Consider the following 26,780-nt stretch of genomic DNA (forward strand, 5'->3'; position numbering starts at 1 on the left):
GTCTCAACTGAAACTAAACTAAACTAAAAGTGTAACTAAAAACTCTAAGCTAAGAATCTAGGCTAAAAATCTAAGCTAAAACTCTTAACTAAAACTAAACTATAACTCTAAAATAAAACTCTTAACTGAAACTAAACTAAACTATAAGTGTAACTAAAAACTCTAAGCTAAGACTCTAGGCTAAAACTCTAAGCTAAAGCTCTTAACTAAATCTAAATTATAACTACTAACTAAACCTTAACTAAGATGAAAGTTTAACTAAAAACTCTATTGCATGATAGTATTCTAATGCTATTAGCCGAAATTAAAGAATATAAGAAACCTAAGCTAAAATTATTTACTGAACCTAAATTAAACTATAAGTGTAGCTATAAACTCTATTCTAAAACTCTATGCTAAAGCTCTAAACTTTAAGATACAACTAAACTAAACTATAACTCTAAAATAAAACTCTTAACTGAAACTAAACTAAACTATAAGTATAACTAAAAACTTTAAGCTAAGACTCTAGTCTAAAACTCATAACTAAAACCAAACTAAACTATAACTCTAAACTAAAACTCTAAACTGAAACTAAAATATACTATAAGTGTAACTAAAAACTCTAAGCTATGACTCTAGGCTAAAACTCCTAAACTAAACTATAACTCTAACTAAAACTCTAAGCTAAGACTCTAAACTAAAACTCTAAACTAAAACTCTTAACTAAAACTAAACTACAACTCTAAACTAAAACTTTTAACTGAAACTAAACTAAACTATAACTCTAACTAAAATTCTAAGCTAAGACTCTAAACTAAAACTCTAAACTCTAAACTAGAATTCTTAACTAAACTATAACTCTAAACTAAAACTCTTGACTAGAACTAAACTAAATTGTAATTCTAACTGAAACTCTAAGCTAAGACTCTAAACTAAAACTATAAACTCTAAACTAAAACTCTTAACTAAAACTAAACTACAAAAAACTCTAAGCTAAGACTCTAGGCTAAAACTCTTAAGTAAAACTAAACTAAACTATAACTCTAAATTAAAACTCTTAACTGAAACTAAACTAAACTAAGTGTAAAACTCTAAGCTAAAACTCATAACTAAAACTAAACTACACTATAACTCTAAACTAAAACTTTTAGCTGAAACTAAACTAAACTATAACTGTACCTAAAAATTCTAAGCTAAGACTCTAGGCTAAAACTCTAAGCTAAAACTCTTAACTAAAACTAAACCAAACTAAAATTCTAAACTAAAACTGTTAACTGAAACTAAACTAAACTATAAGTGTACCTAAAAATTCTAAGCTAAGACCCTAGGCTAAAACTCTAAGCTAAAACTATTAACTAAAACTAAACTAAACTATAACTCTAAACTAAAACTCTTAACTGAAACTAAACTAAACTTTAAGTGTTACTAAAAACTCTAAGCTAAGATTCTAGGCTAAAACTCTAAGCTAAAACTCTCAGCTAAAACTAAACTAAACTATAAATCTAAACTAAAAGTCTCAACTGAAACTAAACTAAACTAAAAGTGTAACTAAAAACTCTAAGCTAAGAATCTAGTCTAAAAATTTAATCTAAATCTATTAAATAAAACTAAAATGTAACTCTAAAATAAAACTCTTAACTGAAAATAAACTAAACTATGAGTGTAACTAAAAACTCTAAGCTAAGACTCTAGACTAAAACTCTAGTCTAAAGCTACTAGCTAAAACTAAACTAAAACTCTTAACTGAAACTAAACTAAACTATAAGTGTAACTAAAAACTCTATGCTAAGACTCTAGGCTAAAGCTCTTAACTAAAACTAAAGTAAACTATAACTCTAAACTAAAACTCTTAACTGAAACTAAAATAAACTATAAGTTTAAGTAACAACTCTAAGATAAGACTCTAGGCTAAAACTCTAGACTCCAAGCTACAACTAAACTAAACTATAACTCTAAACTAAAATTCTTAACTGAAGCAAAACTAAACTATAAGTGTAACTAAAAACTTTAAGCTAAGACTCTAGTCTAAAACTCATAACTAAAACAAAACTAAACTATAACTCTAAACTAAAACTCTAAACTGAAACTAAACTATACTATAAGTGTAACTAAAAACTCTAAGCTATGACTCTAGGCTAAAACTCTTAAATATAAGTAAACTAAACTATAACTCTAAACTAAGACTCTTAACTGAAATTAAACTAAACTATAAGTGTAACTAAAAACTCTAAGCTGAAACTCAAAGCTAAACCTCTAAACTAAAACTCTTAAGTAAAACTAAACAAAACTATAAATCGAAACTAAAACTCTTAACTGAAACTAAACTATAAGTGTAACTAAAAACTCTAAGCTAAGATTATAGGCTAAAACCCTAAGCTAAAACTCTAAACTAAAACTAAACTATAACTCTAAAATAAAACACTTAACTGAAACTAATTTAAACTATAAGTGTAACTAAAAACTCTAGGCTAAAACTCTAAGCTAAAACTCTTAACTAAAGCTAAACTATAACTCTAAACTAAAACCATAAAATTAAACTTTTAACTAAAACTAAACTACAGCTCTAAACTAAAACTTCTAACTAAAACTAAACAAAACTAGAACTCTAACTAAAACTCTAAGTTAAGACTCTAAACTAAAACTCTTAACTAAAACTATAACTCTCATTTTAAGATACGTAAAAAAAAGTTGAATAACTTCGAAGTCCAAAAAAAAATTTAGTCCAATAGAAAAAGTACTACTACAAACAATATTTTTCTAATAGTAAAAGTCACGAGTAAGATTTCTATATCATTCTCATTTTGAATTTGGTAAATATTAAATGTGATTTTCTTATGTTTTAAGTATGTTTCATGTTATTCTAAGAGATGTTAAAAAAAAGTTGAATAAAATACCATGATAAGAAAAAAAAAATGGGGAGGGGGCACAAATTTTTTTTTTTTTTGGGGGGGGGGGGTTGCAAAAAGTTTGGGGGAGGAGGATACCCCTTGGAGGTTCAGGGTATGGGGAGGCTTCTGAGGTTGAGGTCCTTGGTGGTTAGGGTCAATGGTGCTTACGGTCCTTGATGGTTCATACTCATAATCAGCTCACTACTTGATTTCCATGGATTTGGTTGTATTAAATAATTTTTTTTCAGTTTCACTATATTGGATGTTAAATGGCCACTTTGATAGAAGTCTACAAGCCATAAGAAAGACTAGTTTCTGAGATTTCAAGATGGACATACTGTGGACTAGTCTCCGAAGCCGCGCCACGCCGTCATGACGGCGGAGAATGTTTGATTTAGTATCGGCGGCGGCGCGCCCCCAGACATGCCGAAATTTTTTTTGCGGCGCGCTTCCAATTTCTTACCGGCGGCGTGCCACGGCGCGCTGATTTTCTGATTAAAAATAATAATAAAAATCAAACTTCACCAAGCACGTTCAACCTCAACTTGATTTTAGTAAGGATTTTTCAAATAGTTGGCTAAAAACATACAAAAACAATATGACAAAACAGGAATTTGTTGGGCCGTGCGGAAAGTGTTTATATTCCCCGTCAATCAGACCATGTAGAATTCTCATTTTTATGCACTAGCCCCAGGGAAACCTATGTTGTCTTAATGTTTAACATCACATTATTCCTATAAAATCCCGTGTTTAGTCATTTTCTTCTTGTTAATGACTTGGGCTAATGTGTGTATAACTTTCAAAGTTTGAGGTTCAAACATCTCCTAGCTCATCAAATACATACGAAAAGGAAGTGAAAAAAACAAATAACAACATAAAAAAAAACACTGTATACAAGTTAGATACCATGGCTTAACAAAAATTTAAAATCAGCGGTTACATCACTTCAGTTACAATTGATGTAACAAAAGTGAATTAGTTAAATCTGCCTGGAGCCATTGATCTTTTTGCAGTCACTATCAGTCCTGTAGTGCTAAAAAGCCGTTTAGCTGGGGTACTTGTGGCCAGTACAGCCAAAATTTGACGAGCGTAAACTGACACTCGCGGGATCTGATACTAGCATTGGACCTTGGGGTCCCTAAGAATGCCGCAAATGGGTTTCTTCTTTGTATCCGCTGAAATAAGTTGTTTTTTTCATAAGGGAGAACTAACCTGCACCTTTACCATAGGGCTCCTGCGCCCTACAGTTTAGAGGGAACTAAACTGCACCTTTATCCTCTTTTCTTGTCAACACGGAATAACCTTCCAAAATTCTTTTCTGAAAGAAATGGTCAGGTTATGAAGTTTCAAGTCAAAGTTTAAGCCTACTTCAACTTTAGTGTGTTCTGCTCACTGTGCAAAAAAAAATGTAATTCATTTGTATAGATGTATTTCTATACTAGCTCTAGCTCTTTTCCAGATTAATTAAAAAAAAATTTCCACAAAATAAGTTTTTCAAAGAAAAGTAAAGAACTCCATTAAACAAAAAATGAGCAAAAATAAAATCAATTAATCTACCAAGCGGGAAACTACCACAAATCAGCATCGATAAATAAATGAAACCCAAAACGAACAGAAATGACAATAAATAACCGATTCAAACTCAAAACGAGCAGGAATTAACATAAGTTGGGCTCAAAACCCCTATACCATCCCAAAACGTAATTTGCACTTTACTGAAAAAATATAAATGTTTTTACTTTTATAACTTTAATAAATCAAATAATATTAAGATTTTGATTACTAAATATCAATATATGTATATTAAACTGACAATGCACAGTCATTTGTATTTTTTTCAGTAAAGTGCAAATTATGTTCTGGCATTTGGATGGCATAGGGGTTTTGAGCCCAACTTTTGTTAATTTCTGCTCATTTTGGGTTTGACATGTTTGTTTATATTATTTTCTGTTCATTTTGGGTTTCATTTATTTATCGATGCTGACTTGTGGTAGTTTCGAGCTTGGAAGATTATTTGATTTTATTTTTGCTCATTTTTTGTTTAATGGAGTTCTTTACTTTTCTCTGAAAAACTTATTTTGTGGAAACAGTTTTCTTAATTAATTTCTGTTCGTTTTATATTGACATAATCTTTTCTGGGAAAAAGAAAATAATACTTTAAATCTTTTCGTTTTTTTAAGAATTTATAATTTGGCCTGCTATTTGTAATGCTGGAAAAAAATTTTCAGCAATTTTTAACAACATAGACCCTTTTAAAAATCTGGACACAAATAGTAGTGTTTAATTTAGTTTCATACATCCTCTAGTTGACCTGAAATGGAAAACTTGATACCATTCGCAAAAAAAATCTGTTTACTTTCTTTGATAGCTTGGATACACTTTTGTTACACTTCTTCTTCTTCTTCTTCTTCTATTTAACAGCAGGCGGGCTGTTCAGTAAAACTATTTAGCCATTTTCCTTTTGCTTCACTCTGTGGGCTACAGAGCTACTGGCTTGATTGCCTCATATTTATTAGATATATTCAGATATCTTTCAGCAGATCTTTTGACTCTAGGAGTTCAACTATAAGATGATAGATGTCGATTTCTATGCTCTGTGTCCAGGTATAGTTGGCTGGGCTCTTGGCTGATAGTGGGATTTTGTGGTGTTTGAAGTATTTTAACAGTTTACAAAGCAAAGTATGTTGTGCAGACGTCAGCATATTACATTCAAATAGGCAATGGTCAATTGTTTCATTATTCATATTACAATGCCTGCAAAGAGGGGACAGGGGAATTGAACCACTTGAATTAGAAAGCTTATATAAGAATGCAAGGAAATTTAGTCTATTTGTTCCAGAACGAATTCTATGATAAATTTTAGAAAGATACTTATTGGGAAAGGGGGAAAGGATAGGATTAATCTTATTAAAATTAATATCTGATAGCCTCCATCGGTAAATATCTCTAATTGGGATTGGTCTCCCACTTGGCTGGTCAATATTTATAGCATTTTTAGATATTTCATCAACCTGATGATTACCACTTATGCCAGAGTGGCTAGGAATGCACTGAAAGTAATTTTTTATGCCACTTGAAGCAAGATTATAAATAATAATGAGACAATTATAAGAGTCAATGTACAACTTATATTTAGGATCTGAGTCCAGCAACTCAAGGCTTGAGAAAGAGTCGGAATAGATGATAATATTATTCGAATTTTCAATCAAAGATTGGTTTTGCTTAAGGTGTTCTAATGCCATGATTATGGCATTTAACTCAGCAGACATTATAAGTAAATTATTAAATAATCTCTCGCCCATTGCAATTTTCAGGTGAGGAAGGAAAACACCACTTGCAACCTTCTCATTCATTTTTGACCCATCAACAAATATTTGGAAGTGATTCTTATAGGTAATTGAATTAAGTTCTGCAAATTTTTTCTGAACAAAAGCAATGGGGGTTAAATCTTTATTCCATTTTGAAAATTCAGTATTTATTATGGGAAATGACCAAATCCATGGGGGGGATTGGGGGAAAGTAAGTGCAAAAGACTTTGCTGGTACAGGGAACTTCTTTTGAATATTGGCATACTCATCTGCAATACCTCTATACATGGCTGGATTTCTTAACCAATTATGTAATGTGTGTGAGCTATTTGATTCAATTTTTGTAAGATGTTTTATCAAGAGAAAGCTACGTCTCTCCCTTATTGTTGTTAATCTACTCTCCATAAGCAGAAACTTGGTGCTTGTGGGTTTCCTAAGACCAAATATGAGATATAATATATAATTTTGGGTTTTTTCAATTTTTTGTAGCTGGGTCTTTGCACATGCACCATTGACGATGACTCCAAAGTCAATATGGGGTCTAATGTGTGATTTCTAAAACTGGGGTAAGGTTTTTTCTTTACAACCCCAGGGTGCGGAAAAAACTCTGTTTAGTATATTTACTTTTCTATAGCATTTTTTTATTGTGTTTGAAATGTGAAGGTGGAAATTAAGTTTTTGGTCAAGCATGAGACCTAGGTAATTAATATTATTATCTTCTGGAATAGTCATTTTATTTAGAGTTAGTTTTGCATTAACATGGTTTCGCTTCCTGTGAAATTGGATTATTTTTGACTTGGTGGGTGCAATGGGTAAATCTGAATGTTGAGAGAATTTTTCAAACTGGAAAAGTGACTTTTGTGTATTTGATTGTGCTATCTCAAAGGTGTTGCCAGATAACCATAGTACCAGATCGTCAGGATATTGTAGATTCGTATGGGGTAGGTTCATGTCCCAGAGATATAGGGCACATAGGAGGCAACTGAGTACTGCTCCCGAAGGCAGGCCTTTGGTTATTGTCTTTTGGGGTGAAGAGGCTGAAGCGACACAAACAATGAAACTTCACACTTCTATGAAGGATTTAATAAAAGATACCAGCTTATTACACTTCTTCTTCTTCTTCTTAACAGCAGGCGGGCTTTTCAGTAACACTATTTAGCCCTTTTCCTTTTGCTTCACTCTGTGGGCTACAGAGCTACTGGCTTGATTGCCTCATATTTATTAGATATATTCAGATATCTTTCAGCAGATCTTTCGACTCTAGGAGTTCAAATATAAGATGATAGATGTCGATTTCTATACTCTGTGTGCAGGTATAGTTGGCTAGGCTCTTGGCTGATAGTGGGATTTTGTGGTGTTTGAAGTATTTTAACAGTTTAGAAAGCAAGGTATGTTGTGCAGACGTCAGCATATTACATTCAAATAGGCAATGGTCAATTGTTTCATTATTCATATTACAATGCCTGCAAAGAGGGGACAGGGGAATTGAACCACTTGAATTAGAAAGCTTATATGAGAATGAAAGGAAATTTAGTCCATTTGTTCCAGAACGAATTCTATGATAAATTTTAGAAAGATACTTATTGGGAAAGGGGGAAAGGATAGGATTAATCTTATTAAAATTCATATCTGATAGCCTCCATTGGTAAATATCTCTAATTGGGATTGGTCTCCCACTTGGCTGGTCAATATTTATAGCATTTTTTGCTATTTCATCAACCTGATGATTACCACTTATGCCAGAGTGGCTAGGAATGTACTGAAAATAAGTTTTTATGCCACTTGAAGCAAGATTATCAATAATACTGAGACAATGATAAGTGTCAATGTCCAACTTATATTGAGGAGCTGAGGCCAGCAACTCAAGGCTTGATAAAGAGTCAGAATAGATGATAATATTATTCGAATTTTCAATCAAAGGTTGGTTTTGCTTAAGGTGTTCTAATGCCATGATTATGGCATTTAACTCAGCAGACATTATAAGTAAATTATTAAATAATCTCTCGCCCATTGCAATTTTCAGGTGAGGAAGGAAAACACCACTTGCAACCTTCTCTTTCATTTTTGACCCATCAACAAATATTTGAAAGTGATTTTTATAGGTAATTGTATTAAGTTCTGCAAATTTTTTCTGAACAAAAGCAATGGGGGTTAAATCTTTATTCCATTTTGAAAATTCAGTATTTATTATGGGAAATGACTAATTCCATGGAGGGGATCGGGGGAAAGTAGGTGCAATAGACTTTGCTGGTACAGGGAACTTCTTTTGAATATTGGCATACTCATCTGCAATACCTCTATACATGGCTGGATTTCTTAACCAATTATGTAATGTGTGTGAGCTATTTGATTCAATTTTTGTAAGATGTTTTATCAAGAGAAAGCTACGTCTCTCCCTTATTGTTGTTAATCCACTCTCCATAAGCAGAAACTTGGTGCTTGTGGGTTTCCCAAAACCAAATATGAGACGTATTATATCATTTTGTGTTGTTTCAATTTTTTGCATCTGGGTCTTTGCACATGCACCATAGACGATGAGCCCATAGTCAATATGGGGTCTTATATGTGATTTATAAAACTGAGTAAGGTTTTCTCTTTACAACCCCAGGGTGTGGAAAGAAGTCTTTTAGTATATTTACTTTTCTATAGCATTTTTTTATTGTGTTTGAAATGTGAAGGTGGAAATTAAGTTTTGGTCAAGCATGAGACCTAGGTAATTAATATTATTATCTTCTGGAATAGTCATTTTATTTAGAGTTAGTTTTGCATTAACATGGTTTCGCTTCCGGTGAAATTGGATTATTTTTGACTTGTGTGCAATGGGTAAATCTGAATGTTTAGAGAATTTTTCAAACTGGAAAAGTGACTTTGCAGATTTGACTGTGCTATCTGAAAGGTGTTGCCAGATAACCATAGCACCAGATCATCAGCATATTGTAGATTTGTGTGGGGTAGGTTCATGTCCCAGAGATATAGGGCAAATAGGAGGCAACTGAGGACTGCTCTGAGGTAGGCCTTTGGATATTGTCTTTTGGGGTGAAGAGGCTGAACCAACACAAACAATGAAACTTCGCACTTCTATGAAGGATTTAATAAAAGATACCAGCTTGTTACACTTTTTGTTTCAAGAAAAATTTCTTCTGCTTCTTCCTACGAACCGATATACATGACGAGCCCAAGATGAAAGTATGTATATTTAAGAAACAGATTAGCCGGTATTGCGGTTGAAGGCCAGAAGTCGATATCAATAAGTAAAAAATAGGGGAATTAAACAAAATAACGGCGGCGTATTAGTGACGCCGCCGCCAATAGAATCAGCGGCGGCGTCAGCGCGCTGATGCTAGCTCGGCGGCGGGCCCCCGTTTTTTTTTTCGGCGGCGCGCCGCCTACTTTTCGGCGTGGCTACGGGGTCTACTGTGGACATTTTATCCACAAAATATGGACATAATTTGGCTAGAAATGACAAAGTTTTAGATGCTCCCGGGACATTTCATTCGTCAAAAGCTAGGCAACCCTGCTTGGTGATAAATTTCTTCTTGACCACTGGGATTAAAAATTAGTCAATAATAAATACTCTTTTTTTATATATTCTGGAACTCTTTTCTCAGAAGCTCAAGAATGGAAGGACTTTGGAATTGTTTACCAGAAGAGGTGAGTATAAGTCTAGAATTGTGGCACCTGATAAGGAGACATGTTAAGAAAACAATTCTTACTTTAAAATATCTATAGCCTAATGATCCTAGTTAACATATTATTTAAGGGGAGAACTTTTATCATCAAGTCTTTCCTCTAAAAATCCTTCTTTTTCCAGCTTAAAACAAAAAAAATACAATATTCTCCATTCTAAAATGGAATGCATAATTCTTTTGAATTATGCATTATAATTATGCATATGCATTATCATAATTCTTTTGAAAATGGAATATCATAATTCTTCTTAGGCCTATTCCATTTTTTTTTTAATGAGCAGTGGTGAAAATACAAAATATGAGCCTGTATCAGCCAGGATAGCTGTATCTATAAAACAATTTGTTCAGCAATTTCAAAAGACTAAAGCATTGAATCTCAGCATGGTGGATTATTTTAAACTTTTTTTTTTAAGCTGGAAAAAGGATTTATACAGGAAAGACTTGATGATAAAGGTTCTCCCCTTGGAAAATATGTTAACTAGGATCATTATACAAATTTTAAAGTAAGAATTGTTTTCTTAACATGTCTCCTTATCAGGGGCCACAATTCTAAATTTTTACTGAAGAGGCGAGGGGCAATGCATACAAGTTAGACATGGGTATTACCAGAGGCGTAATTTACTATAGAGCTGGAGGTTACCTGAATATGACAATATAGAAAAAAATTCCTTTATATCTGAGCAATAGAAAATTGTAATTTAGTCTTATAGGCCTATAGAATGCAGTATAAAGTCAAACAGAAGACAATATCTTGCTTTGTCCTATTATGTAGAATGATAAAAAGTCATACAGATGACTTTATGCCTCATTCTATTATAGAGCAAGCAAAAATAAAGCCATACAGATGACGTTTTTATGTATCTTACACTATTATAGAGCAAACATGAATAAAGTAATGCAGATGACATTTTATATCTTGTACTATTACATAACAAACATGAACAGAGTCCTACAGATAACTTGGTATTTTTTTGTTAAATGCACTGTTTTATATATGTCAAACTGGAGATACAACAGAAAACCCATTTTTTATGGGTTAATTCAAGACACTGCTATACAGTAATGAATGCTTAGCATGGTTTCCAATGTGTTGACAATATTTAAAATGTCATTTTTCAGGGTTTAGGAGGAGAAAAAGGTACCTAGGTTAGGTTACATATTTAAAATATGCTATGCTTTACAAATGACTTTTTATACCTTGTATGTTTGTAATTATATATTTCTATTTCTAGAGAAATGATGGAGAATGATATAGTCTTCTGTATGACTTTTTAGACATCAAATTATTGTTGAGAAGTACAAATAAAGTTATACAGAAGACATTTGTGTTTTCTTATTTAATATATGATCCACTAAAATGCCATACAGAAGAAATTAAATTACCCCACTGATACATAGAGAAAACAACAAGAAGTCATTTGTAAGAATTTATTCATGTTTGCTCTATACTAATATGAGGTATAAAAAGTCATCTGTAAGACTTTATTTATGTTTGCTCTATAATAGCAGGAGGTATAAAAGGTCATCTGTATGACTTTATTTAAGTTTGCTCTATAATAGTATGAGGTATATAAAGTCATCTGTATGACTATTTATGTCTGCTCTATAATAACAGGAGGCATAGAAAGTTATCTGTATGACTTTATTCATAATGCTTTATAGTAGAATGATATATTAAAAAGTCATCTATATGACATTATTTAGGCTACTCTATAAATGACATCATGTAGGCCTGGGCTATAAAAAGCCATCTCTATGTACTTGCAGGAGGTATAAAAAGTCATCTGTATGATTTTATTGAAGTCTGCTCTATAAAAGAAAGGCATAAAACATCATATGTAGGACTTCATTCATGTTTGCTCTATAATAGTATGAGGTATAAAAAGCCATCTGTATGACTTTATTTATGTTTGCTCTATAATAGCAGGAGGCATAAAAAGTCATCTGTATGACTTTATTTAGGCTATTCTATAAATGAAATCATGTAGGCCTATGCTATAAAAAGCCATCTGTATGACTTTTTGTTGTTTTCTCTATGTACTTGCAGGAGGTATAGAAAGTCATCTGTATGACTTTATTTAAGTTTGCTCTATAAAAGAAAGGTATAAAAAGTTATATGTAGGACTTCATTCATGTTTACTGTATAATAGTATGAGGTACAAAAAACCATCTGTATGACTTTATTTATGTTTGCTCTATAATAGCAGGAGACATAAAAAGTCATCTGTTTGACTTTATTCATAATGCTTTATAGTAGAATGATATATTAAAAAGTCATCTGTATGACTTTATTTAGGCTGCCCTATGTATGAAATCATGTAGGCCTAGGCTATAAAAAGCCATCTGTATGACTTTTTGTTGTTTTCTCTATGTATCAGTAGGGTAGGCTGATATAATTTTTTCTGTATGACATTTTAGTGGATCATATATGAAATAAGAAATTCAAAAAGTCTTCTGTATAACTTTATTCATACTTCTCTATAATAATTTGATGTTTAAAAAGTCATACAGAAGACTTTATATCATTCTCCATGTTTAAAGGAAACACAATATTGTCTTTTGTTTAACTTTATAGTACTTTCTATATAAAGGTAAATGACAATATTTGTTGCTTAGAGTATCAAGAACCAATATCTTTAATAGTCAAACATTGCTCACCCAGAGCTGGGGGGGGGCTACTCTCCCCTAGCTGAAATTTAGTGTCTTCAAAAATGGGATACCACCAGATGGCTAATTTGACAGTGTTTCTATATATATATGCAAATCTTTAAATTAGCCAACCAATATTTTAAGCCTAAGAGTCTAGCTGGACTAAGGAAACATTAAGAAAACAATTCTTACTCCATAATGTGCAGAATAATCCTAGTTAACACATTTTACAGGGGGAGAGCCTTTATCTTCACTTCTTTCCTTGTTTTACCAGTTTTTCTAAGAAATTCATGAATTTCTTAGGACCTATATATTCATAGAATATATACCCATACCCCCCTAATGTGCAAATATCTACTTAGAATTACATCCTCAATCTAAATATAACATCCATTTGCATCACAAATGAACTTTATTCCCATATTAGCCATGTGGTGGATGTCCTTCAAAAATCTTGTCAAAACTAAGATAGGCCAAAACTATGGGCCCCTTTAAGGGCTCAAAATGTAATTTGCGACAGAAGCAATTATTGTATTGTGAGAGAGCATAAAAAAAGGCATCAAATGAAATTTTCACTTTTATCCTAGCTAAAGTATTGTGCCACCTGCAAATTTACCAAAAATTTGGTATAAATTTACAACCAGTCCTGGTCATAAGGAGACATGTTAAGAAAACAGTTCTTACTTCTCAATATGCAAAATAATCCCAGTTAACATATTTACCAGGGGAAACACCTTTATCCTCACTATTTTCAATGTTGTACAATTTTAAACACTTATTTTAGGCTGTAAAGTTAGCCTAGTTCAATTGCAAAGCTTCAGGGTTTTTTTCTTTTTGGTAGCTAGCCTATAAAATGGTAAATTGTTAATAAATATGGGGAAAAATTGTAGCTTAGAAAACTTTTGCAGTCTTGAGAAGTAGGTGAGCTAGGTCAACAAAACTTTCAAGAATGTATTTAGGACTCTTGGCCAATGATTTTTGGATAAGGTTTATATTAATGTGAGGTGAATATTTTCAGCTTTGCGCATCAAAAATTTGCAGTTTGCACCTTTCAACTCCAAGTCAAATTTTATTTGCACAACAGATATTTGCAACACAAAATACAATAAACTTCTAAAAACAAGAAAATTGACAAAGAAAATGTGGATGTCTCCAATGACTTAAAGACAAATCAGTGACAATCCAGAAATCTTTTGTTTCTGTCTTTTAGAAATCATATTTGAAATTTTGTGTTTTATGAGGCATACCATGCAAATTTGCTGTCATGATGCAGACTCACAAATGTGTCTGCAAAAAAAATTTGCTTTCTGTAGGCATTGAGCTTAATGAGATAGGTTAACTAAATAATAAACTTAAATTTAGAATCAGAATTTTATTCTGATACTGAATATAACATTCATTTGTGTTGGAAGTTAGCTTTATTCTCACCCACTCCTTATAAAATGGAATTATATACCCTGATTTGCATATAGATCTGAATTCTGTATATGCCACTCTTTTATTCAAATTTATTTAATTATTTAACAGTTTGTCAAAATAATGAAAAATTTACTGCATTCAGGCAATCCAGGTTATATATTTGCACATTATGGGTGTGGGGGTAAAGTATATTTCTGATGCAAATGAGCACATATTTCAATTCAGTATAAAATTCCAATTCTAAAGATACCATAGCCTATGTCTATTTCTTAGCTATCTCATTAGTAAGCTAATCAGAAATTTGCCAAATTTTGAAGCACCTCATTCCACTCCTTCTCCCTCTAAAGGGCAATTTCTTATGATGAACTCTAATAATATTTTTTTTATAAAAGGTAAAATTCTACTTTAGCTACTTTTGGTTATCTTGGAAAGGGGTTAGGTTAGGAAAATGAAGCTTTCAGGGATGGGTCTACAGAATAAGATATGTCCTGGGAAGGTATTTTGAAGTACCTACCTCCACTCCTTCTCCCTCTAGAGGGTCCTGAAATTTGTCTACATGATTACATACCTGTTGAAGATATGGCAAAACAACATTTTACCTTAATTTACAGTTGTCAGTTTCTTTTTCTCTGGCTTTAGTTCTGAAAATGCAATTTCTGTTATTTGAGTAGAATTTTAAGCCATATCAGTGTTTTTGTTTTTTTTTTCAAAATTTAGGAAATGTATTTGCATATCAATAAAGCCTTATAAATTGGGATTGAGCAAAGTTGTGAAGCTGAAAACAATTTTGTTGTACTTTATTTAAGCTGAAGATATATTTTTCAAGCTTTGAATTTTATAAAACACATATTTTTAGTCAAAAGATTTATCAAAAAAGATTTTGTAAAAAGATTTATTTTGGATTTATCAGTAAAAATTCCCAGTTAGATTGGCTGAATATACAACAGGTTTTAGTGCTTGCAAGTCAAGATTTCCAATTTTTACTTGGAGACCTAATAAAATAATTCATAGTCTCTGGCCTGGAAGTAAGTATTGGGATTAACTATTATTATTTATTAAAAATCTTTTCCACAGATGTACTTCATATAGAAAATGTGATTGGTACTGTGTAAAAAGTGGGGTAGCATAGTAGCAATGCTGCTTGGCCGTTTTCATGGCCTAGGGAAATTTGTTGGCAGGTTTGGCAGCTTTTGGAATTCTGCTACTGACAGCTTTGAAACTATTTTCATACCTGGGTGGTTGTATAAACTTCAGAGAGGCTCATTTGATTGGAAATCAAAAGCTCTAGTCCCTTTTTTCAGAGAGAAAAGTGATCAGAGGGAAACCAGCCCCTCCCATGTCCTTTTCCCCCCAAATGTATTCAATATGAATTTAGAAATAGCAATTTTGTTCAAAATAGTCCAAAGATCAGATAACTATGCCTCTGGGATTGACAATATCCTCATAGCCGATGAGGCAAGAGCCGTAAGCCATGCAACCTCCCCATGGTCAGTTTATTGTTTGTTTTTTTTTGGGGGGGGGGGGGAAGAGGGCATGTTAGATGCTGGGTCTCCAAAAAGGCTTATGGTATTAAGAGGGAATTTTAGGTAAATTTTTACAGGAATACTATGCACAATCAAAAATTCACAATTGCCTTGCTGGTAGTCAAAAGAGAATATCAGCAATCAATATTTAAAAAATAGCTGATGTTATTAAGTTAAAAGTTTTAAGATATGTTGAGGGGAAGATGAAAAGGCATTGGAGGGTAACTAGCCCCCTTCTCTCTCTTCACCGATTTTAGGTGTCCCCTCTGTACAACACTGATAAAAGTTTTAAAATGTTATTTTGTTTAAACTAGTCAAAAGGTCTAGTAGATGTGCCTGTGGGGTTGCAATGCCCCCGCCCCTCAGCCCCTAGGGCAAGGCTTATAACGTATGTATATTATAATTTTCTTTTGGTTTCATTCAGAATTTATCATTAGGTATTTGGAAAATGTTTTTTTCTGTGTGTATCTGAAAAGGCCAAGGGTATTAAAGTTAAACTTAGAAGAATGTTGAGTGATATGTTGAACTAAATCAAAAGATACTATCTGTACCCAGATTATCAAAGATGCACATCTGGAATATCTCAAGAACAGTTTAGTTTAAAATGTTTAAACTTTCAGGGCAGGTTGAAGAGGATGTCAAAAAGTGGTCAAGGGACAATCATTTCTGTTGCAATTCCCTTTTTAGCTACCCTCCCTCCAAAGATAACTGATCAAAATTATGAAATAGCCATCTTGTTTAAAAAGTAAAATAACTTTGCCTCTGTAATGACTTAAACCCCAGAGCCCTGGGACAAATGTTGTAAGCTATATAAGTTGCTCATTGTTTAGCCTATATATAAGGTGGGTTTTTGGAAAAAGAGGGCATGTTTGATCCTGAGCCTCCAAAAAAGGCTAAGGCTATATAGGTATGAAAAATGTTGAGGGGGATGGCTAGCAAAATCAAAACATTATTAGCTGGTGGGTTGTCAAAAGGGCACAACAGTGATGTCTAAGGAAAAGCCAATTTGAACCTTTAAAGGTATGTTATAAAAGGAACAGAGTGCAACCAACCCCTTCCTCTTTCCCTTTTAGATGGGCTTCTTAACACTGATAGCAATCTTAAAATGTCATTTTATGTAGTTGCAACATTTAATAGCTATGCCTTGTGGGATGTCATGTTCCCACATCTTCCAGGGCAGGGAATGTAAATTATGTAATTTGTCCATTTTACATGCAGGATTTATCATTGGGAAAGGGGGGAATGTTTGATCCTGGGTATGTCCAAAAAGGCTAATAGCATTTAGGGGAAATTTCAGGGAATGTTGAGGGGTATATTGAGCTATGTTAAAAGAAATTTTCAGCCTCCAACTTATTAAAGAGGCATATCTGCATTATCTTAGGAATAGCTAAGGGTATTGATATGAAACTTTCAGGGCCGCTACAAATGCTATTAGTACTATTGCTGCAACTACAACTGTGACAACTTGCAATTGTAACTGCTTCTGACCATTGTTAAGGGGGTCCAAAAAGAACAGCATCTGCCCTTTGCCTGAGGTATTTCTGCTGGTCTTAAGTTAAGTATGGCCTTTTCATTTTCTTTAAGAAACTTTGTTTTGGAAAGTTTGTTTTTTTAATTATTTTTCATAATTATGAATATTTTAACTATTATTATTAATTTAATAATTATAAATATTTTAACTATTATTATTAATTAAATAATTATTAATATTAAAATCTAATAATTAGATAGATAGATAATTTTATTCACCCACTCGATACAAAACCACAAATGGCACGAATGGAGTATAAAGAAGAAGAAGAAAAAAAAAAAAAAAAAAAAAACACTTAACTGCAAAAACAAAAAAAAACGTTACGATACACCGCCAATAAATAAAAACATTATTACAAAAACTCACTACGGACGAATTGCATTGGCCAGACTACTAGGCCCAAGCGACCCCAAAAATTCAGAACGACGTTTCGTCACAGCAGCAATCGGATCAGTGATACCGAACCTTGCAGACATCCTGGAATTTTTAACCCACGGTGGGGTATTTAAAAGAAATTTTGCATATTTGTAAAAAAGTGATCGAAGGTTTCTTTTATCACTAACACTAAATATATGCCAAAACGGTGATAAAGCCAGAAAGTGTGGGATCACCAGTGCATTATATAGCCTAGCTCGAATTTGTCGATTATATTTCACTTTAGTTGAAGATAGCGCCCCGTAAGCCTTACGTGCCTTTTCTGCGAAATTACTTATTTGGCGAGCACGTGTAGATGCCATGTTATGACCTATAGGCATTCCTAAGTACATTATGGAGTCAGACAGTGGAACCTCTTGAGCACCAAATTTGACAGCAAGATCTATACAATCTGCATTTCTCCTATTGAAAGCAACAATCTCGCTTTTACTTGCATTAAAAGATAGGCCTATCTCTCTATAAGCATCATCTAGAATCTGAAAATTTTCTTCAATACAAGACAAACATCTACTTAAATTAAAAATATCATCTGCGTAATAAAGTAATGTTACATCCAAACCTCGGAAAATGCAGCTCATTTGCACTAACTTTTGGGCCTCGAGAACACTATTATTATACAACCGGGGTGACGAAATTGCACCCTGCCTAATGCCCTTTCTAACCGGAATAGCTTTTGGTAATACAATCGGCCCGTTAGGAGACGGGACTTTAACTTGGACTCGAAGCTTCTTATACATATCCCGAAAAGGCAAAATAACCGATCGGTCCACACCACGTTTATGAGCAGACACTAATAACTGGGGATGTATCCCAGAATCAAAAGCACGTCTAACATCGTGACTCGCTAGAATAAGGGATTCATTCAGTTCATCAGCTTCTATTAATATATTAGCAAGAATATAATGGACATGCTCGCGACCAACACCTTTTTTAAATCCGAACTGATTATCGGGGGTAGAACATTGAAAAGCAATATGATCTATAACTAGCAATTCCATAAGCTTACATAAAACCGGCGAAACAGTTATAGGGCGGTAAGATACGCATTCAGACGGACTTTTCCCTTTTTTCAAAATAGGTGTAATTACTCCAGTACCAAAAACGTCGGGAACGAGACCAGAATTAAAGATAATTTGGAATAGAAGCTCTAAATGACTCAGGAGACCAGCAGTACCATGTACAAGATGCAACCCACACAACTTGTCGACACCTTTCGATTGTTTCTTTTTTAATTTTGAAATTGCACGAATCAGATTAGGAACAGTTACTATGTAGCCAACACCAGAACTAGGCAATTCCATGAACTTATCAAGTTCGACTTCATATTTATCTTCAAGATCTTGTTCGGGTGGAGAGAACTCAGAAGTAAAGTGGGACACCCAATCTTGCTCAGAGATCACAGGTTCGACACTATTCTGATCACCATTACGTTTAAGAAATCTCCACACAGCATTTGGATCATTACTTATCAATTGACTATGTTGATCGATCACTTCACATTTATGCTTAGACAAAATCTTAGCAAATCTGCGTTTGCTGAACAGCCGAACTTCATTTACAACACCTGATTTCGGACGACCACACTCGTTCCAGAGCTTAAGCCAAAATTTTGCATGACCACATGCTTCACTTAGAGCAGGGTTTTCGGACCACTTTGGAATTTCCGTTCCCACTCGGACTTTACGAATGGGGACCGCAGCGGCCTCGGCAGATAACATTGCGTGAGATATTTCACTACAGTAGATGTTTAGTAGCAGCTGTTTCTCTTCATCTTGAATACATACACTCTGCTGTAGTAATTGGAACGGCACTTTAATCTTTGTGAGAGTCTCATCCAATACGTAATGATAAGTAGCCAGGTCAATTTTACTCCAATTAGTTTTGATTTTCCACTTCTTTTCATTAGTTGGGGGGTTAGGAGAGGCAGGAATTACTCGAAAAGTGTTTATAATTGGAAAGTGATCAGACGCGCTTACGCTCAGATCTACGTGCGAATTGCCGCAAGCTGGAGATTGGATGGAACTTAGCATGAAGTCGAGAGATGAAGTCGAGCCTGAGTTATGGATATAAGTAAAACACAGATCATTGTTAGCAAGACGAAGACCGTCACAGGAAGATAGGAGGATCTGTGCTCGAGCGTTAGACTCATCAGTCAAGTCACAGTTCACGTCACCAGCGACTATACATTCAAGGCCCTGGCTAGAACAGCTGCCCACCGAACTCGATAGCTTACTGCAGGCTTCACTAAAATTTTTTTCTGATTTACTGTCTCTGTAGTCTGTTGGCATGTACACAGAGTGGATAACAGTTTTGTGCACCTTAACAGTAACAAAAAAGTCTGAAGATTTATACAGAATGGGATTTAACCGGCTGCTAACAAGAATGGCGATTCCACCGGACGGCCTTCCCCTGCCCGATGACTTTGCAGGAGTAGCAAATACTTTGACGCCATCGTTTAGCTCAAGCAGACTAACAGCTTGATTCGAGAGGAAGTGTTCCTGCACACAGAGTACATCATTATAACATAACAATCCTTCTAACAGTGGCATTTTATCAACCACTCCACCATTTAAGTTCCATGAAACAACCCGTATAGAATCACCGATCATTGTTTAGAAATTAGCTTCTGAGCTACTGGACATTGGAAGCTGTAGCACGGGTGTCGCGAAGAACCACACAGAGCGCATTTGGGGGCATTTTGGCATGGATTGTCCCGAGAGCTGGAATGATCTCCACCGCACTTTGAACCTTTCGGGGGATCTACACAAGATTTTGCTGCATGTCCGTAGGACTGACAGTTGTAGCACTGCATCGGTAAGAATTTAAATTCTGTAATGGGTAGTCGCTCGTAACCAAAAATGGGCGGAGAGTTCATTGCGATAAAGAGATGAGCTTTGCTTTCAAACTGTAATTTGAATGACCGAGTACTACCAATTTGTACGGCCTTAACACAGTTCGGTACAACTGAGCGCAGTTCGTCATCTGAAGTTTCAGTGGGAACGTGGCGGATTATTCCGAAGAAAGCGGGAGTTTTTACTTTAACACTTATAGTTGAGTCACTTTTACCCACTGCCTCAGCCAGGGACTCGGCAGCATTCTTGTTGTTCAAGACTACTCTCCATTCAGATTTCCTAGGTTTCAGCTCCACAATGTTCGAACTAGTATCACCACATACTCTGTCCAAATAGGATTTCCGAGCGCTAGGGTTCGAAAGATCTTTCGGGGGATTCTTCAAAACAACCGCATATGACAGTTTCGACATGATCGTGTTGGTTTCTGCCGCAGGCATAGCAGAGACAGAAGGAGAGGGATTAGAATCCACGTAACTATCGAACTTAGCACACAATTCGTTTACTTTCCGGGTTAGGGTAGCAGTCACTTCTCCCGGGATTATCGGAACTTCATCAGGTTCGAAAATCACAAACCGCGGCAACGAGATATTTTTATCTTCACAAACCCGAAATACTTTTAATATGTCCAGGATATCATCGGTGTTCTTCGATCGCGCAGTAACACGTGTGGTAATTCCTGCTAGGGGCCACAATAACTCCTTCGCCATTGCAATTGCTTCCTCTGAGAAAAACTCGACTGCTTTTTTCGCTATATCCTCCGAGCGATTACCAGCTTTTATCGCACGGACAGCATAATTCAGTAACGCATTCCAAACCAATTTCTCATTACTCCCCATCGCAACAGCCACGTCACAATCCGTAATGCAAAATCAAAGTCCGAGGGGAGGAGCCAGTTCAATAAACTACGACGTAATACAGAGCTATTTAAGCTAATAAGCGAGGGAAGCGCAGTTTCTTGCTACCTGATCCCCGCAGTTTAAGGGAGTAACACTCCCGGCAGGTACAACGGCCCTTGCGACAAGAAACTCCCCTCTTCTGCTCGCTTATTAGTAAACTCTGCTCGTCTGAACGCACTGATGTTGAAATTGGCGATATAGATGGCGTGCCAGTCTACTTGAGAAAAAAGATGGCGTTGGCGAAAATACCCAGAGGGAAAGACCTGTTCTAGGAATTGGAGAAGATCTCTCAATTTAATTTAACTATAAATCTATCCATAGAGGGTAGAGATCAATAGGAAAACAAACTCCTCAAATTAATGCGATAGCTTTATCCCATTAACAGCAAACAAGCAAACTCAGGCACATTAACTATGGAAATAACAGATGGCGTCTTTGAAAAAAAAAAAAAAAAAAAAAAAAAAAAAAAAAAAAAAAGCTTAACATTGTACCAAAGCTTAACATTGCAAATCATAACTTTCAGACAACACACTTATGAAAGGCTGAGAAACAAAACTGAGGAAAGACCAAATCATCAGTTGCAGACAGGTCAAACCACAAAATACCAAAACTTAACAAAGAAAACCGCAAATTTCTGATAATACACTTATAAAAGGTTAAGAAACCTAGTCTAGGAAAGGCCAAATCATCATTTCCAGAGAAGTCAAATCACAAAATACCAAAACATAAAAAAGCAAACCATAACTTTTAGACAACACACCTACAAAAGGCTAAGAAACTAAACTCGGAATGGGGGCCAAATCATCAGTTCCAGACAAGTGAAACCCCAAAATACCAAAACGTAACTTAGCAAAACATAAGGTTAAGACAACACATCAGTTCTAGAGAAGTCAAACCACAAAAATAACAAAACTTGACATAGCAAACCATAACTTTCAGACAACACACCTAAAAAAGACTAAAAAACCAAATTCAGAAAAGTCCAAATCGATAGTATCAGACAAGTCAAACCACAAATTGCCAATATTTAAAATAACAAACCATAACTTTCAGTCATCACAGTTCTGGAAGATCACAAAATTATACTTAGATAAGGCAAAATCATCAGTTTCAGACAAGTCAATCTATAAGATACCCAGACTTAAAATAGTAAAACACGAATTTTTGACTGCAAAGTTATGAAAGACTAAGAAACCTGCCAAGACACGCTAAAACTGAGCATGTTAAACAATTGCTTTCAGACAATACACCTATGAAATTCTAGGAAATCAAACTTGAAAAAAGCCAAATCATTAGTTCGTGACAAGTCAAACCGCAAAAATACCAAGACAACATATCAGACCATAGCAAACCAATGCAAACGTAGCAAACGTGATAGTATAATATAGCAAACCATAAATTTCAGACAACAAACTGCTGAAAGGATAAGAAAGCAAACTTGGAAAAAGCCTAATCATCTGTTCCAGACAGAAGCCAAAACTTCAAAAAGCAAACCATAACTTTAAGACAACACGCTTATGAATGGCTAAGAAACCAAACTTGAAAAATGCCTAGTCATCAGTTCCACAAATTCCAAAAGTCAATCCACAAAATAGCCCTACCAAAAGCACAAAATACCAAAACTTACTTAGCAAATCATAACTTTTGGTCAACACACTTAGTAAAGGCTAAGAAACCAAACTTGGAAAGGCAAAATCATCAGTTCCAGAGAAGTCAAACCACAAAATACCAAAACTTAATGTAGCAAACCATAACTTGTACAATATACTTATGAAGGGCTAAAAAACCAAACTTGGAAAAGGCCAAATCATCAGTTCCAGAGAAGCCAGACCAGAAAATATCAAGACTTAATAAAGGAAACCTTAACTTTCAAACAACACACTTACGAATGTCTAATTCATTTGAGGGCCATTTATTTGCCGTCATCTCAAGGTCCTTCAAATCCCTAAAACCGTAATAATATAAAAACAGCGAATTCAATATTCATGCTACGTCATCTTCGTCGAAAAATAATCAATGATAGATTCGCAAACAATCAAAGTACATGTGTAAAAAAAAAAAAAAATGTGCCCTTGGGAAGCTCACATCAATTGATTTATAACGATACATCTAAATTTCTATATCCCTTCAACACCATTAGAAAGCTTAATATCAATGAACAATATATCTTCACCTGACATCCACATCGGCCAAAATCCCCACCCCCAAAAAAAAAATTAATTGCTCCCTCATGAATTCAAAACGACAAGAAATTACTATAAAAAAATAAATGAAACCCAAATGAATCGAAATTTAAATAAATAATCATATCAAACATAAAGATAACAGATATTGATGTAGATAAATATGTAAATCTTAAAACAAGTAAAAACTGAATTGAATATTCAAGTCAAACTAAAATTACTACAGAAAGAATTTTGGATATTGTCCTCTTTCCCTAATCGTAGAAGTTATAAAGCCAATTGTGTTATTTGTGTTCTATTGAAAACAATTGAAGACTGTGCTTTAATTTTTCAAAAAAAATCAGCGAAAAATAAAAATAAAATCTCTATGTAATCAAATTGACTGGAAGAAGCTAGTGAAAATCAACTGAATATTTACTATTTAATGCTATTATGTTCTGGAAACCTCAGCAATTCAATATTTTATTTAACCATTTTTTTCATTTTTAATTTTATAAATATAAAAAAATGTTAATAATATATGTAATTTTCAGTAAATCGCAATTTCAGTAAAGACATAAATATTCAATTGAATTTTTACTTGTTTTAAGAACAATTTAGTCATTTATACCAGTATATGCAATACCGATTTCAAATTTTTTATTCAGTCAAATGAGCCCTCCTCCAAGTTTCTTGGACCGTCTTTTTCGATTTGACGGGCATAAGAGAAAACATTAATAAATGAATAACATGGCCTATAAATGATATATAGCTCATTACTGAAAAGAGGGCTACTAAAAGTGAAATGATTGTACTGCAAGTTATAAGACTGATTGTTTTATTTTTGATAAATAATGTATATAAAACAATTCGTAGAAACTAATTATTGTTAAAGAACGACTCGACCCAATAGTAACCAAAACTCTAAACAAAGGAATTTTGATAACAATTGATACTTCAAAAGAATTGGTTTTTATGCTGATTCCAAATATGTATCATTCATTAAGTTTAATATACCCATCAAAACGTTTTTAGGTGAATCGGCTGTTAGCAGTTGTTGTAATGTGTTCGTGCCCCGGTGTTCTAAATAGTGGTCTTGTGGTCCCAAACTTGGCCGCAAGTTCTCTTCAGAAGGTGGCAAGGCCGAGGCAAGGTGAATATCCTGCCGAGTCCTTTATTAATTGTATTTATTGTCATAAAGAATACAAACTAAAAATGACTCATCTAACAATTTACAATACTTTCTACTTGGGGGGAGGGTATTTTCTAGGCAAAATTTTCCACAGAAGGGTGGGGGGGGGAGAGACGTTCGAAATGATTTAAAAGTAATCAAAAGACAAACATTTATTATTCAAATAAAAGGAACGACAGTGAGAAAAACCAAGTTTTTTCAAATGAGTAATGAGCACCGTCAAAGCATAAAACGAACAGAAATTATTCCATGTATGAGAGGGACTGTCTCCTTTTCAATTTATCGCTCTTTACGCTAAAGTTCGACTTTTGTGTCCCAATTCCTTAAGAACGAGTTCTGAAACACACAAGGGTAGTTTAATTGGAATCAAAGCTTTATGAAGGACAAAAAAAAACTTCAGCTTAACACATGAGGGGTTGCGGAGAGGGCAGCCCCCCTCATATATGGAATAATTTCAATTCGTTTTAAGTTTTAATAATGCTCCTTACTTATAGTTGAAACCAACCTTTTTTTAAATAATAATAAAAAAGAATACGTTTATATCACGTTTTCAAATAAGTCAACTAAGAGTGACGGGAGACATAGCCCATTCACCTTCCTCAGTGCTGAATGAGGTATAGGGCTTGTCATCAACATTAGTTCAATAAAAAATAGTAAATCACATATTGCATGTCTATCTTGTGGTTTCATATACACCATTTCAGGTTATATGCATATTGTACGGATACTTAAACTTCAGAGATGTAGAAGCCGCCAGTCAGACCTGTAAAAGTTGGTATGAAGCATTCATCTACAGCCATAAGATTCAAAACAATGTTGAATTTGTAATCCAGCGAAAACATAGTGAGGCTCTCATGGCTTTGTCCAGGCATCCTAGTCGCTGTAAAAGGATTACAATTGAGGTAATGAATTTCATTTCAAATTTTTACTTATAGGTTTCTGGCATATAATGAATGACTGATGGGGCAATCCTATCGAAGGATTGACCAAGGATCCCTGTCCCTTGCATTCTACAACAGCTTAGGGACAGAAACTTGATACAATGTGCTATTATTGGCTATATAAAATAGAAGTATATGGTTTTTTGGTATGGAAAGTAGATGGAATAAACAAGTTTGATATATTCATTTATTCAAAATTACACAGCAATGAATATAAGCAATAAAAAATAAATACTTCATCAGATTCCGCCACGAAGCTCTTTCTTATCGCACTCGCATAAGAGAATGTAGTAAGATGTATTTTTAAGTCAAAAAGTTTCATAGAAAGTTAAGGCAACACCTCAAGAGAAAAAAAGAAATAAAGAGGTTTGTCAGACCTTATCTATCAATATATCTTGACTGGTAGAAATGTATGATGTAGCTACATTAAAAACAATTTTTTTTTATTTTGGATGGCCGACTGTTGTGCATGAAGCCATGCTATATTGTTTTCTTTGAGTTAAAATTGTTTAGTTCAATTAAAAGAATCCCTAACCGCCAAAAATAGCTGAATTTGTAGCTAAAAAAAACAACTTACAGAGAATGTTGTCGGGGAATGATTATAGGAAAAAGTTAGTTTTTAAAAGCAAAGTTGGGCTGATGAAAATGAAGAGTGAAGTTGAAACTTCAAACAATATAATTTGCTGCAAAGCAGTTTCTGAAACATATTTTGATTGCAAATAAACCAGATCTTGATATTTTCCTGTTTGTAGAACTCTGAATTACTAGAACTTTCCTTGATTTCTTTAGAAAATTAAAATTTTATATTAATTTTTCTTGATTTCATGGCCAGTAAAAAACAATTGATAGCCTTATAAATTGGTATTTTGTTTTCTTATAAATTGAAACATTGAGCCATATAAATTGGTATTTTGTTGGTATTTACAAATAATCAATAGCTTTCAGCTTAGCCTATATGCTGCTCTATACGACGTTGCAGTTGCCTACTAGTCCCAGTGGCGTCAATAGTGGGGAAGGGGTGCCTATGGCATACCCTTGAATTCTCCCTCCCCCCCATCTTGATTTTCAACATACCTTTTTTAAAGCTGTAAAATTCTCTTTAATTGCACTCCTCTATTCTACCTATTCTACCATGCTACCTCTACCTCAAATTTGCCCCCTCTTGATATTAAAAATACATCTACTTCCTCCCCATTAGACATTTGTGAATTGACACCACTAGGCTAACTTAGAATATGCCTATATCCACTAGAACTGGCCATGATCTGTTTTGATGGCAGATAATTTATGAAAAATAACGAGGAGGTTGGAAT

The 26,780-nt window shown here is 34.1% G+C and overlaps 1 protein-coding gene across 1 annotated transcript in view; it reads left to right on the forward strand.

Moving 5' to 3' along the window:
* Positions 1 to 9,729: 9,729 nt before the first annotated feature.
* The window catches only part of LOC148947214 (uncharacterized), a 45,935-nt gene continuing 28,884 nt past the window's right edge, over positions 9,730 to 26,780 (forward strand). The window contains exons 1-2 of the mRNA XM_089096932.1: positions 9,730 to 9,829; positions 25,231 to 25,428. Coding sequence (XP_088953058.1) covers positions 9,797 to 9,829; positions 25,231 to 25,428 — 231 coding nt within the window. The 5' untranslated portion in view covers positions 9,730 to 9,796. The remainder of the gene's footprint in view (positions 9,830 to 25,230; positions 25,429 to 26,780) is intronic.

Source organism: Artemia sp. Qi Xiang Cuo, chromosome 11 (genome assembly GCF_049724085.1).
Source record: "Artemia sp. Qi Xiang Cuo chromosome 11, ASM4972408v1, whole genome shotgun sequence".
NCBI classification, from domain to species: Eukaryota; Metazoa; Arthropoda; class Branchiopoda; order Anostraca; family Artemiidae; genus Artemia; species Artemia sp. Qi Xiang Cuo.